This window comes from Papaver somniferum, chromosome 3, assembly GCF_003573695.1.
Source record: "Papaver somniferum cultivar HN1 chromosome 3, ASM357369v1, whole genome shotgun sequence".
Lineage (NCBI taxonomy): Eukaryota > Viridiplantae > Streptophyta > Magnoliopsida > Ranunculales > Papaveraceae > Papaver > Papaver somniferum.
Window position 1 is genome coordinate 51,185,010 of NC_039360.1, and position 15,769 is coordinate 51,200,778.

The window sequence follows — 15,769 nt, forward strand, 5'->3', positions numbered from 1 at the left end:
GTAGTTCTAAGACCCACACCTACGACCCACGCCTGTGAGTCTGTTTCACTGTTGATAAATGACTGTCCCTGCGAGTCTGTTCTTCGTGTTCTTGGTGTTCTTCATCATCAGCAGGAGCAGAAACAGAGTTTCATCAACTCTTGATTTCTCGCTCCTGAGCTCTCCTATCGACCCCAAACTCTCGACACCCTTCTCCTCAACCCCAGCAACCTATTTATACTCAACAGGTCGACCAAATCTTTGTAATAATTTCAATATAATCCGGCAGTGAAGAGAATATTTCCGATATATTTTTTTTTATTCTTCTGACTTGTTACGGGATTTGTTTCCTGGTTTATCTCTTTCACGCATCTTCTCTGATCTGTAGAATTTGTTTCCAACCAATACAGTCGACCCATGCACGTATCTTCCATCCAAAAATTCCGAGAATAGAATATCTTCCCTGTTTTGAGAATATCTTCCCTGTTTTGCATCCCACGATTATCCAGCCCAAATAACTCGATTCGAACACCCATACCATCCCTGTTAGGCTATAACAGGTCCAACCCAATGAAAACTAGCCCTTGAATCTCCTTATACCACGTCCGAAATTTGCTTCAACAATTACGCAGGTGAAGAACTATTTTTCCCGCCAAAACTCGGTTAAAATGGGGAAGAAACTGGTAGCCCCCTATCCAGAGTAGGGGTGCGAATAGAAGCTGCCTTGGGGGTGACCTGGGGGTGCCCCTTAGTAATTAGGTTACCCCTTATCCAAAAGCGAGAGTCCGAATAACACTTGTCCTCCGGGTGCCAAAATCAACTTTTCGAGCCGAATTTTCCAAAAATGTTTATTTCCTAGAAATACATAAAAACACAATATTAGTACAAAAATAGAGTTCCAACAATACGGACATTGAGGAAAAATTAGACATAAAAATGTGTCTATCAGCCGCTACACCAATTGGAGGTTTTAAGTGTGAACCACACTGGGAACTGGAGAGAGCCGTACATTAGCTATCTCCGCGAGGGGCAACTCCCACTAATCAAAAGGATGCTGTCAAGATAAAGCAAAAAGCCAAGCGGTTCGTATTTCACGAAGGGATCCTGTATCGCAAGAGCTTCAGAGGTGATCTATTGCGATGTCTGGCTGGGGTAGAAATACCAATCATGCTGAAGGAAACACACGAAGGGGAACATCAAGGGAAGAGGAAACTGTTTCTCCAGATACACGAGAAATACTATTGGCCGACCATGGAGGATGACGCAGCCGCTTTCGTTCAAAGCTGCCACAAATGTCAAATTCATGGGAACCTTGTTCACGCTCCTTCCACCCCTTTACACTCGATAAGCAGTCCATGGCCATTTTACAGCTGGGGACTGGACATTTTCGGGAAAATCAATCCGCCGTCATCAAAGCAGCACGAGTACATCATAACCGCGACAAAGTACTTCACTAAATGGGTAGAAGCCATTCCTCTACGAGGGATTACAGGAGAAACGATTGCGGCTTTCATTAAAGAACATATCATTTGTCGCTTCGGTGTGCCAAAGCATATCGTCACTGATAACGACACTCCCTTCGCCAACAAACAGGTACGAGATCTCCTTGAAGAGTATGGAATGAAACAAGTCTTCTTCACTATCTACTATCCTCAAGGAAACAGACAAGCTGAGAGTACCAACAAGACTCTGATCTGGATCATCAGTCGAACAATGCATGACAATCCTAGAGAATGGCATGACCAGTTACCAATGGTGTTATGGGCATATTGAACGTCACCCAGAAGATCCATTGGAGTTTCTCCATACTCACTTGTTTACGGTGCAGACGCAATTCTCCTAGCAGAGATCAAAATCCCATCATCCAGGATTGAAGCAGCAACCGGGGTCCACTGGAATGAGGCTGAAGCATCCAACTCTAGAGTAGCGGAGTTAGACACTCTGGATTTTAGAAGAAGCAAAGCAGAAGAACACACTCACGTGTACAGGAATAGAATTTCCAAGGCATACAACAAAACTGTGAAACCACGTGTTTTCAAAGTGGGGGATTTGGTCTTGAAAATGGCCAAACACATCCAACAAGACATGTCCGCACCGAAATTCTCACCGAAATGGGAAGGTCCTTATACGATCACCAAGGCTTACAGTACCGGCTACTACAAGATCATTAAAGTGGACAGAGGCAAGCTAGAGAGAGTCATCAATGGAAAATGGCTCAAGGCATATCATGATTGATCATTGTACGCTCTGTCTCATGACACAACAACACAAGCATTTATTTTAATTACATGTTTGAATTATCAATTTATTCAGAGATGCTTTAATGAAAAAACCCGTTTCATCAATCAAAAACCAGTACAATTTATTCCTCAAAGATGTTCAAAACCTTTTGACATGAACGTCGTTAACAATGAGAAAATACAGCTGAATGCGGCTTAGAAGAGGCCATCTAACATATTATAATTCCTTGAGAGCATCATATTCAGTCTAGATTGATATCTCTCTATCCTATTCTTCAAGTTCTGTACTGCCTGCTCCACCTTCTCCGATTAAGCAGCCGGATCCTTTTCTTCTTCCAAGATAGCCTTCGCAGCAGGAACTACGTTTGTAAGGATGCCGACTCGATCAACCTTGATTATGTCAAGACGCTGACGCAGCCAACCTACATTGAATTCTATCGATTCACAGGTAGACACCATGTTCTCCCACTCTTCAAATTTTGATTCGGCAACGTTACGGATGGAGATACCCTCCATCTCAGCAATCAGGGGAAGAAGGCAGTTTATCGTGGTAACCAAAGCAGATGCACAGTGTTGAACTACATTCCTGGTTGCAATATGGCCATACCTCTTCCATACTTTTGTGTATAAGGGTACGAACTCCTTCCGCACCAAGAATACGCCGATGGTTCGATAGCTAAAAGACAGACATTTCATGGAAGACCTGCGTTGGGGTATTCGTAAGATGAGATACCGAATGGAAGACCTGCGTTGGGGCATTCGTAAGACGAGATACCTAGATCGACATCGTCGAGATCCGCAGAAGTGGTCCTATTCGAATTTGAAGGAAGGGGACTGGTCAAATCATCATCATCGACCACTGTCACACATGGGCGTCTCTGCAAAAAAGAGGAGAAGTGTGGATGGGGAAAAACAATTTGCTGGTTTTTAAGGAATTGAGGAGACGACCGTACGTAGGAGACTCCTCGAACCGAGCGAAATGTTAAACCTCACACAGATGCACCGCTGCAAAGGGGGTGCTTTAGATTCGAGAGATCAATCTGTAGTACTCCGGCCTAAATCAAGACAATGACCGTTCCAGAGTAAATTCGGTCACAAGAGAGGATGGGTTGATCTGTAGGAGGGAAGCTGAGAAATGCGTGGAATCAATGGTAATCAAAGATTGTGGGTATGTGAATTATGAATATGATAAGCTCTGAATGATTGAAATTGCTCAAATGATGAGTTGATGATCTCGTGTTGTCAGTTTGACGTGAGATTGATGATACTGTTGATGCCGATCCTTCAATCATGATTCAGAGATTTATTTATATTGCTGGAATTTTAGACACCATGACCCCACGAAGTGTGACAGTTGATGAAATCAAGGAGTGGGGAAGATCGCGTTTGAAACCAGTTTCTCAACGTGTGGATACTTGGTAGATTTTCTAACCACTACCTCGTGAATTCCTTCAACTGATTACACGACTTGCTCACATTCCATCGTGTGTTTTAACACACATGTCGTAGACCGCCAGACCAAAACCCTAAGTGATATCCCCCCAAAGTGACACGATTGACGTCTCGTGGTATGTTAGTCAATTGATGATTTCGTGTTTTGATGGGACGATGAGTCCATGTAGTTGCTGAGTTGAACATGACGTTCTGAAACTCATGAGTTGAACATGTCATGAGACAAAGGTATAGTTCTTACGATGAAGTGAGCAAGTATTGGTCATTTGATGGATCGTTGAATATTGATTGTTGAACCAATATTCCTTGGTTTGAGAAAATATTTATCATCTGAGCAAGGGTTTCTCATGTGACGAATTGTTGAATATTTGATCGTCTGAGCATGTGTTGCTCATCTGATGGGTTATTGGCAGCGTACCAAAAATATTAATTAGAATACTGGTCGTTGAACCGAGCATAATTAATAAAATTAATGACCATGAGGTCGTCGTAAAATTATTAAGTTTGGAATCTGGAATGATGATCCTTGGATTCAGAAACCCTAATTTGATCAATTGATGATCAATTCATGGTTCGTCAGAATTTTAACCATGGGATGAAGAAGAGAGCGACTACATGAGACCGTGGATCAACCATGTAGTTTCCATATGCTCACGTCAGCAAATACAAAGAACTCCTGAAGATTTGACGATTTGTTGGTGAAAGAATGATTAAATGCTGGTTTAATCATTTATTCGAAAATGCTCGTCTGTGCCTTAGGTGAGAAAAACTAATTAATTATGACGGAGTGAGGGACCGACCATGGGGTCATGAAATCGTCTCTGGGTAGTCACATGACCAACTGATGATCACTTCATGAAAATCCAAAGTGTTTGGAAGAGTCTTGGACCTAATACGTGCAATTGTGCAAATTAGGTCAAAACTGTGAAAATTGATGGGACCGGCTTCCGTGAGCCAAAGAGACAATCTTGGTCGGTCAAGATAGCATGCTCGTGTCCCCAAGGCGTCCGCGTCTCAGCCCTGAGAATTTTGATATTTTCTGGCGTGCAATTGAGCATCCATTCGAGAAAATATGCCAAAATTAGGGTTTCGACGAAACTGAGGAAAACACCATGAGATGATGAAAAATAATTATAAAATAAGGAATGAGGAGGCGTGGGACAGCCGTGGTCAAGGCATGGTCGGCCGGTCGTGACCACGGTCCCGTGATGCCTTTTTCTTAATTTTATAATATTTTGATGATTTTATGAAAAATTCATGAATTTTGAGAAATTTGATGAATTTAGGGAGTTTCCATGAATTGAAGGAGTTTTCATGAGTTCATGGAAGAAAAATATTAAAATAATAAAAACACGGGCGTGTGGGACCATGGAGGCATGGCCGGCCGGCTATGAACCGGTGCCACGAGTTTTTCATAATTTTTTAATATTTTTAGGTATTTTTGATGATTTGAGGGAATTTTTCTAATTTGAGAGAAATACCATAAAATCAAGGAATTTGATGAATTCAAGAAAAAATAAGATAAATAATAATAAAATAATAAAGCAAAGGGCGTGTGGGACCGGCTAGGGCATGGTCGGACGGCTAGTGGCCCTGCTTTTTCATAATTTTATTTTATTTTATTATTATATGATGATTTGTGCAAAAAATACCATGAAATCAAGGAGTTTTTTCATGATATTAGAGAAATAATAATAATATTAATAATAAAATAATAAGGAACCGTGGGGTGTGGGGCCGGCTGGGACCAAGGCATGGCCGGTTGGCCAATGGTCACGCCCCACACTCCTTTCCTTAATTTTATATTATTTGTTATGGATTTATGGAAGTACCATGAAACCGAGGAGCTTCCTCGAGACGAAGGAGATTTGATCAGATGAGAGAATTTTCATCAAATCATGGAAAATAATAAAAATGTATTAAAAATATAAAACTGGCGTGGAACTGACCACGGCACGGTCGGTGGGTCGTCTGTCCGTGTTCCCAGCACCTTGGTCAATATTTTTAATTATTTATTATTTTCTTCCCTATTTTGCATAGGTTCATCGTTTCGTTGTATTTTGAAATACTCGTTCGTGCGGTGACTGTTAGTGTATCGTCGTTGAATACACTTTCACCAATTGAATCGGGGCTTACTTAGAGGTAGCTCAGACGCCCGGTTGTTGATTATTTATTACTAATTGTGGAATTCAGTGAAGAATAATTCACAAAACTGAGTAATAAGATGTTTATTATTAATTCATAGAATCAGCTGAGGATTCGACTACGAATTCAAAATAATAAAGTGAGCATTACCATTCCATGGGATCGTAGATTCGACCATACAATCAGAGTAATTAAGATTTATCTATTACCATTTATGAGACAAGTTGTGGATTCGATCATGAAATTGGAGTAATGAGATAATATAGTTATTGCTATTCTATGAGATCAAGCCGTGGATTCGATCATAGAATCAGAACAATTGTTTATTGCCATTCCGTGGGACCGGTCGCATATTCGACCATGGAATAGGAGCAATTTTTATTGTCATTCCATGGGACCAGTCGTGGATTCGACCATGGAATAGGATCAATTTTTATTGCCATTCCATGGGACCAGTCGTGGATTCGACCATGGAATAGGAGCAATTGTAATTAGGAATAATTAACTTTGTGGCTCTATACTAGCAGAGCAAGCTGTATAGGAGCATTAATTATCCCGATATGAGCTTGTCGGTAAGTCATATCCTTTATATAGTCAGGGTAAACTCGTTGTTTGTTCCTGAAGACGTTATCGCTCTATACTAGCAGAGCAAGCTGTCTAGGAGCCGTCCATATCGTGATACTATATAGAAATAATCACTGAAAGTATTCAGTATTCATGAGATATGTCGTTTTCCAGTCGTGAGACTACATATCTACATGTACTCTGAGAGAAAGTACTCTCCGTTGAGAATTCGATGAGAGACCCACGTCTGATTGCTGGATCAGAGCTTCGTATAATTATGAGTTTACGATTTTAGCCCTTGTCGAAAATCCACCATCTACAAGAAGCGAATTGGTACGGTCTTCCGGCGAACACGAACATGAGAGTCATCGCAAAGTTGTTCATCTTGAACCTCAGATGGGCATACGCGTTTAACAGAAGATCCTGGGTGATATGAAGAAGATGATCTGTTGTTGTTCGACATGTCAAAGAGATAGAGTTTCTGCAAGAAAAGCCTATCAATGAATAACGGTTTTTAAACCCCGCATACATGTTGAAGGAAACCCTAAATGAAGACCAAATCAGCTACAACAGAGCTTATCCGGAGGTCTCGACGCCGACCGAGTCGTGCTTTTCTCCCAAACCCTAATTTGACTAGCTCCACCTGGCGATGTCTATCTATGCGGTAAATCCGTATTTACTTTAACTTAGTCATTTCTTTATACAAATTTGTCACCATCTCATGCCTACCCCACAATAGTGTAACTATTATGTGCTAGGAAGGGGACTTAATGTTGATGGTGGATTTTCATTTAAGGCTAAAATTGTAAAAGCCAAAACTATGCGCTAACATCCTGCAAAGGATAAAGCCACTGATAAAGTGGAGAATACTTCTTCACTATAAACTTATAGCATTACCAATTAATGCATGACCAGCCTTGTATTTTATGTACTACTCCATTCTCATTATTGGTGCGACATGACGACTGAGTGATTGCTCTCAGCAGAGCAACACGAATCTCCAAGCATTAACTAAGGAGGCATGTACGAAATACCCGTACATTCTATAACTCTCGGAGTGTTATACTAGCCTGATCGAGCATCTGGACTGTCCGTATCAGTCTCAGAAATGATCACGACTATCCAACTTCACCAACATGATTGGATGGCTTAGATCGGATCCATAACCCCCAAGAAGGTATTAGAGTATTCACCACTGACCCAATTCGGGCCCCGCATGGTCGGCCTCCCCAAAATGGTAGCATGGCTTGCCAAATCGTCTAGCCAAAGCAACGAGGACGTGAAACCCTAATTTAGGGTCTGCGGCACATTACATGTGTCGCAAAGTAGTCTCAACCATCCATCTTCGCAGGCATAGATGGAGGGTGTAGATGTAGATTCAAAGGGCCCAGAGCACATCAACACAATCACCGTGAGCCCGCCTACATACATGACGATCGGTCAGGACCAACTATAGTTGGTCGTTCCAGTTCGTGCGCCCAAACAAGGCATGATGCACGGCCGGTGAAACCCTAATTAGGGTTTGAACATCACGAGCGTCCATTTTATCCTGCACAAATGAAGGGTCCAGGAATGGACTAGGCAGGTCCGGTGCGCATCAACATGATCACCGTGGTCCCATCTATCTCCAAACTCGATCGTCCAAGGCATATCATGCCTGGTTTCCTCGATCCGCACGCCCAAACTAGGCGTGGTTACACCTCCCAATTGCAAACTAATCTCGACCACTCAACTTTGTCCAAAAAATATAGTGGCTTAGATCACGTTTTTATGGGACGATGAAATACAGGCATGTACACCAGCCCGTCGTCTGCACACCAGACTAATCGGCCAAGACCGACCAGGCTTGGTCTCCTCGAAACGCGCGCCCAAAGTTGGCATGACGCGCGGCCTTTGCGGCACAAAATCTTTATCAATCCTAGTCGCTCCTCTTTGCCGGACAAATTGAGCGATCTAGATTACACTTTTACGAGACAATGAGGTATGGGTATGTACACCGGCATGCCGTCTACACGCATGCCCAATCGTCCTTGCCAAAATCGTGTCCCAAGCTTGGATTCGATCAAGCTGGAGAGTGATGCTTGCGCACCTCTTCATAAACCCTAACTCCACTAACGGTCGCAGATGAGTGTCTCAAAGATCATCTCGTCCGTTCAACTTCACCTGCTTGGTTATACAGCCCTAGTCAGGAGTTAGTTGGTTAATGAGGTGTCGTGGTGATTACCATCCTCCACTCTACCACACCATGTGGTCAGCCAAGAGAGGACTTGCTTGCGCAGCCTCCAAACCATCACATGAAATAGGCTGGACATGATGCTATTTTAAGACGCTCAACAACGATGCTTCATACATGCTGAATATATTCGATGCATTACATGCATAGAATTCACGTGATATTTTTACAAGTATCAAATTCCCAAATAACTTAGTTATTTAACCTAGCATTACATGCTACCTTTTGTGGGTCCCACGATCCACACATTAGAGACATCAATCATGTCACAAACTGGGGGATACATACCGGGGTATTGGTCTGGCGTTTTTCAGCGTGCAGCGCACAACGCGGCATCACAAGAACGTGTCAGGAAGTCATGGACAGTTAGTGATGATGGGAGAAGTGGGCAAGACTGATCGTGTAACACTAACACACTTAACTCCGCTACTCCATCACTCCACTTTCTCCACTTCCCATGAGAGACGTGGGTTAGGCTCAATGACTTGTATAAATAGGTTCTCTTCCCTATTTTCAAAAAAAAAACAAGACAACAGAAGCAAGTGTTGATACAACCGTATTCAAACACCGGAACTGATAGCTTACATTCTGCAAGCCAGTTCAGCTTTCTGATACAAGTCGTACATAGCTAACACCTTCTTCGCTTCCCTCCCTAAGATCAACCCCATCTCCTTCATTTTTGTGACCGAAGCAAGTCTGGAACGGCCATTTCTTGGTTTAGGCCAGAATTGTACAGATTGATTTCTCGAATCACAAAGCACTCTCGTGCAGTGCATTTGTTTAGGGTTTAGATTCATTCCTCATCCACACACCCCAAATTACCGAATTCGGCAGGAATAATTTTCACCCATAAACAAAACAACTGTTTTTTTTTTATCGGACGACCCTTTTAGAAAGAATTTTTTTTAAGTGGGATTTGATTTGTTGCTATAATTAAAAATAATGTGGTAATGGATAGAAATTACATGCATGAGGATTAATGATGGCCAGGCCATGGGATTGTTATTTTTGTTTCTAGAAAAGATATCTGAAATTAATGTAGCTTTCAAATTTGACTTTAAGCCAATGACCATCGCTTTTGGTTGATGCGCACACACCAAGTTTATACACGAAACGGGATAGGTTTAGATTTTTGTGGGATTTGTAATGAATTTACGTGGTGAGAGATAAAAAAGATTTGTTTGCTCTTTGTCGAGTGACATATTAATTTGTATGATGGCATGCGGGTGTTTGATGTCGACGGAAGTGTATTTCCTCCCATGGTGCAATCTATTTACAAAGGCTTTTTCATGAGTCAAAAAGTTGCGTGTAATGTAAGGGATAGTCCCATGTCCTTGAACGTCGCAGCAGCGTAAATGTTATTGGCCTTCCAAGTTGTAGAGTGTGATCGATCTCATATGGATCCTATATATTTTGCTTGGGTTTCTGAAACTAGGCTATAATGTCGAGCCCAACAGAATTAAGCGGTAAAAAGTGAAAACCTAAAAAATGTTCCCTCGTCGATTTTTTAGCGTATTTTCTTTTAGTTAAGTAATAAGGTCTGGGGATTAATTAAGGCCTGGACTGGAGATTCGAAGGCTACGAAGGAAGAAGAAAAAAATATCGTTAGCTTGGCAGTCTTTCTTTATCCCACTTTTTGCTATATTCTTCTTTGTTTCACGCTTTCATTCATACCGTCATCTTCGATATCTAAAGATATGGCAACAAAAAGGCCGAGAGTTTCAGAGTCGAATCACGAGGTTTCGAAGTCGATTTATGAAGCCGTAAAAGGTTCTCATGAGTATGAGATAAAAGGATATTCTCTAACAAAGGGAACGGGAGTTGGTAAATCCATCACTAGTGGCAGATTTACAGTTGGTGGTTATGATTAGAAGATACTTTTTTATCCAGACGGCGCTAATCAAGCTAGCAAGGACTACGTATCCGTGCGAGTTAAGTTAAAAAGCCCTGGAAAAGTCAGGGCATGGCTTGAACTGAAACTACTGGACTAAAGCGGAAATGGTAAACATAATCGTCTTTCCACTTCACCTCTACACAAGTTCAAAAGAGGAGGCCGCTCGATGTACATATGTGTTTCCGGTTCTTATGCTTTTGAATTATGTCGCATCAAACTGATATTCTGCATCCCGAACTTCTTTTGTTAATTTATTCTTTTTTTTTTTATCGGTTTTTGTTAATTTATGCTACTCCTCATTTCGTTCATACATATTCGTAAAAATACATATTCGTAAAAAGTATTCTACTAATGTGGACGGCCTGGTGCATTAATGACTTTTGCATGCGGATCAATTTCAGAGGATTTCAGAAGTATCGCAAAAGGTCGTGGTTGGAGACCTCAAGTTATCTCAAGGATGATTGCCTCAACATTCATTGTACAATCGGAGTAGTGCGAACTCGTGTTGGAAACGGGAAACGTTATGTTATTCCTGTACCTCCACCAGAGATGATTCAGAATCTCAAGGGTTTGCTGGAATCTAAAATTGGTTCCGATATTACTTTTCAGGTTGGCAATGAATTCTTCAGAGCCCATAAGTTGATTATTGCAGCTCGATCCCCAGTATTTAGAGCTCAGTTTTTTGGACTAGTGGGCAATCCAGAAATCGAAATAGTAGTCATTAAAGAGCTTGATCCTTTTGCTTTTAAGGTAAGACTTGACAGTTCATTATTTTACCTCTATGTATAAATATATCAGTGCCGCTACCTTATGATATTATATATGATGTGTTGCAGGCCATGTTGCTATTTTTGTACTCAGATGAACTTCCGGAAACACACGAGCTTTCTGATTTAGATCCTCTTTGCACTCCAATTACAATTGCGCAACATCTGTTAGCTGCAGCAGATCGCTTTGGCCTTGCTCGATTGAAACTCATGTGTGAGGAGAAATTATATGAAGATATAACTGCAAATACTGTGGCAAATACACTGGCCATAGCAGATGTATACAATTGCACGGCACTGAAAACTGTTTGCCTAAACTTTGCAGCTAGACCCGAAAATTTAGAAGGTAAATGTTGTACTTAGAGTTCTGCAAGAGTAGTTAGCTATTTGTATAGATTTCACGAGGACTGCCAAGTGTGTCTGTTCAGTTTCGGGGTTCAACATTTATTTACTTACCCCATTAAATGTTTTGTGTGCAGAGGTTATGGAGTCTGATGGGTACGCAGATTTGGAGAAGTCACTATTGACAGATCTACTGAAGACTAGTGCAGCAATAGATAAAAAATGAAGCCAAAACAATAACAACAGCAACACCAGCCGAAATACTTGCTTCCTAGGGCAAGTTTCTTATTATTTCGACCCTGTCGTTAAGTATTTTTTTTCTTCTGGCTAAATATGACTAGAGCAAGTGTATTTTAAAGAGTTCGTCGCATTTTTACAGTGAGGAAAAACTGTGATATTGGATGCATTTTAGAGTCGAAGTATTTGATTTCTTTCTTCTTCTTTTTTTTAAATCGAAAGAGGGTGTAGAACATTAATCTCTACCCTGAGATATTGGATTTTTGACTACCTCGATAAGTATTATGAACATTAAGTTTAAATACTTAGCATCTGTACTGGTATCTTTTGCCGTAAAATTTCTTGCTTCATAGATATAGACTTGGTGAACATTTTTAGAACTGGAGATGATGTGCATGAGGAATAACGGGATTGTCACTTGGGTTTATCTAAAAGAGAAATGTATCTTTGTAATTGGACAAATAGCCAGAAGCAAGCAAATGAACATCACATTTGGTTGAATAATAACAAATGCCGTCTTGCAGTTATAAGAGTTCTGATTCCTCTTTTATAAAGGGTATTCGCGTCGTTACCCACATCCTTCTTAAACTCCTCCTCCTCTTCTTCTGCTTCGTCTTTCTGGGTTTGTTTCTCTTGGGAGATGGCTTCATGTGTCTCTGCTGCTGCTGATCAACAAACTCTTCCTTCTTCTCCATGGCAGTTCAGCTGGTGAGTCTTTCACTCTCTTCTACCGGTTTTGAAGAATGGGTTCTGACTAATTTCATCAAATTTTAGCTTGTGGGAGTGTTTAATTATTACCCAATTTTTTGGTTTATGTCTCAGTAATTCTCTAATCCGTATTCTTTCACAAAGCTTCTCAATCGATTATCAACTATAGCTTCTCAATCGATTATCAACTAAAGCTTCTCAATTGATTATCAACTAGTAATGCATTTTACTTGTATCAATTGTAGTAAATTGATTGAAAAGTTGTATGCTTTCATTAGTGGGGATCTTGATTTTGGAAACCCTACAAATACAATTTCTTGAATAGTCACTGTTTGGGCGTTGTTTATCATTGCCTCTAAGCTGAACCCACACTTGGTCTTACACAGCCATTACTTGAAAATGTTGCTCTATTTGCTATTGCCCTAATCTTATCCTTTTTTATGTTGTCTGCAGTGATTTGGAAGTCAATTATGGGTCTGATGAGAATGCTTCCATAGTATGTGCAGCAATAGCTGTTGATGCGGAGGTAATGCTCAACTTGTCTGGTGTATATTATCTCCGATTTTAGCATTTTTTTTTTTTTTGTACATCAAACCGAAATCCCTTGTATTTGATCTCTGATTGCAGTTGCAACCTGACAAAGTGAAAAGGGTGATGACTGTGAATGATGGAAAACTTTCAGTGTGAGTATAATTTCTGCGCCACATTCATGTCCACGTCCTAGTTTCAGCTGTCTAACTGTTAAATCAGACTTTGCATTTGCACCACAATCATGTCCACGTCCTAGTTTCAGCTGTCGCGTTTTTAGTACTATTTCCTACTTTTCACGGTACTTTGTACTTGGCGGGTAAAATTCTGTGAACACGTCTCTAACATGATTAGACATGGAGAAGATCTAAGAAAATGGACTTTGTAGCCTATGTGAAACTATTTACCTAAATAACTGTCTCAAAGTTATCAACATTCTGCTTATAGTATCATTAAGATAAATCCCCTTTCTTTTTTTTTCAGACATTTTGAGTCAGTCGAAGCAAGGTTTCTGCGAGCATCTAACAGTTCATTTGTTGACGTTCTTACACTTGCAACGAAGACTATCGAAGAATTTGGGCCAGTGATGCAGTTATGACAGTAGTGAAATAAAACTGCTGAGTTTTACCCTTCAATGCTGCAAAGCTAATTCTCCATGACTTATGTTTGAACTATGTAACTTCGTAGCAGTAACTTTTTGATGTTTCTGCTAGTTAACAAATTTCATAAGAGGTGACCGAATTGGTTAATATCATTAGTAAATATTTTGTATTTTTTTTAATGGCTTAGGCGTTGAGTCTGGGGATGCAAGCAGTTTAAAAACTGCTGGTAATAGTGCGGAGGACGAGGAGTTCAACGTGGAACTTTATGTCTGTTTGTATAAATTTTTTTACTATATGTCTGTTTTTTTTAATTTACTCAGTTCAGTTGTAGCCGGACATTTCCACTTTTTTCAACACCCAATTTCATTAGGCATGTAAGATATACATTTCACAATCGGCCAACAAAGTTAAATACTTTTTTCCGCAATGGAGGATGTATTGCACGCAGTGAACCCTATTTCTAACGATGAAACAGAACTCACGGACGTCCGCATGCTTAAGGCTTTGTGTTGATCCCAACAGAATTAAACGGTAAACCGTCAAAGCCTAGAAGATGTTTTTCGATTAGAATTTAAACCTTTTAAAGCTGCAGGAAGCTCACATTGATACGTGCGTGTTTTCAGATTCCTATATATAGTTCTTGGATTATTTAAACCTTGATTAAACACAAGTTGAGTCTTACATTCTTCCACCCCCAACCATACAATTTCCTCACCCATCCCCCCTATGATATCAACAAAGAAAACAGCTTCAATGTGCTTCTTTCTCAATACGTACGACTGACATTGCTAATAAAAAAAAATTTATTTTAGAACTAGACATTAAAGTCAGATGTGCTGCTTGGCCGGTTGGCCCATGTAACGGCTGCTATCAAAGCTCACTAAGCATTTAGTGCTCCATTATAGGTAGACATAGTATTAGGAGATACGTAATATATTTGTATATATTGTATAGTATATGGTTAGCTCATAAATTAGTTAGGAAAGATATTATTCTACTAGCCTAATTTGTTAAAGGGAAAACCCGGTTGTATAATCAAGTTTTTGATAATACAAAATCTTCATCTTCTCTATCTTGTCGTTTCATGGCATCTGAGCCAGAAAAGACTGATTCTCTTTAAATTTAAAATCCGGAATTTGTGTTGAAGATTAGCACCATAACTGTTATAGCTAATGTAGCAATCACAACCACAAACTCTGGTGGGAGATTTCTATAACCATTGTGCAAATACTTAAAACTTCGAATAATGATTCGAATGAGAAGCTTTCTGGTAAATGGATCCTTGATACAGGGGCTTCACGACATATGACAGGATGTAAATAATTTTTATTTAAGACTCATGAAATAGGTTTCTCTTCCGTAAAGCTTCCGAACGGCACATATTCTCATGCTCCATGCGAAGGCACTGTAGTGTTTGGAAACAATATGAAATTATTCCGTGTTTTATTCGTTCCTGATCTCCACTGCAATTTGATTTCTTTAGCATGTTTAATTAAAGATTTGAGATGTATTGTCACTTTGACTGATAAATTATGTGTGATACAGGACCGCACTACGAGGATGGTGATTGGTGTAGGTGAAGAACGAGACGGGGTCTATATCTTCCACAGTGGAGCGCAGATTATGGCAAATCGAGTTACTACTGGCGAAGACTATTACTTATGGCATAGGCGTTTGGGACATCCTTCTAATAAGATTATTTCTTTACTTCCTGGTATGAATAAAGTTGATTGTCAGAAGTTTCTCAATGAACCATGTGATACTTGTTTTAAGGCTAAACAAACTCGTGCCATTTTTCCTATTACTGAGAATAAAGCTAATGACATCTTCAGTCTAGTTCATATTGATGTATGGGGTCTGTATCGTACTTCGTCTTCCTGTGGTGCACATTATTTTCTTACTATTGTTGATGATTATTCTCGTTGTTTTTGGGTTTATTTGATGGCACATAAAACTGAGGTGGTGCAGCATTTTCTGAATTTTTGTGTTATGGCTAAGACACAGTTTGATAGACAAGTTAAGCAGGTTCGCAGTGATAATGGTACGGAATTTCGTCCATTGACTCCAATTTTTTCTGA

General features: G+C 40.2%; 2 protein-coding genes across 2 annotated transcripts; both read left to right on the plus strand.

Moving 5' to 3' along the window:
- The first annotated feature begins 10,858 nt into the window (after positions 1-10,858).
- LOC113359432 (BTB/POZ and MATH domain-containing protein 3-like) lies at positions 10,859-11,842 on the plus strand. Its single transcript, XM_026603068.1, has 3 exons — positions 10,859-11,257; positions 11,344-11,620; positions 11,754-11,842. The coding sequence occupies exons 1-3, from the start codon at positions 10,859-10,861 to the stop codon at positions 11,840-11,842; spliced, it is 765 nt and encodes a 254-aa protein (XP_026458853.1).
- Positions 11,843-12,430: 588 nt separating this feature from the next.
- On the plus strand, positions 12,431-13,880 carry LOC113361247. Its single transcript, XM_026604552.1, has 4 exons — positions 12,431-12,561; positions 13,015-13,087; positions 13,189-13,244; positions 13,573-13,880. The coding sequence occupies exons 1-4, from the start codon at positions 12,494-12,496 to the stop codon at positions 13,685-13,687; spliced, it is 312 nt and encodes a 103-aa protein (XP_026460337.1). The 5' UTR covers positions 12,431-12,493; the 3' UTR covers positions 13,688-13,880.
- Positions 13,881-15,769: the final 1,889 nt, after the last annotated feature.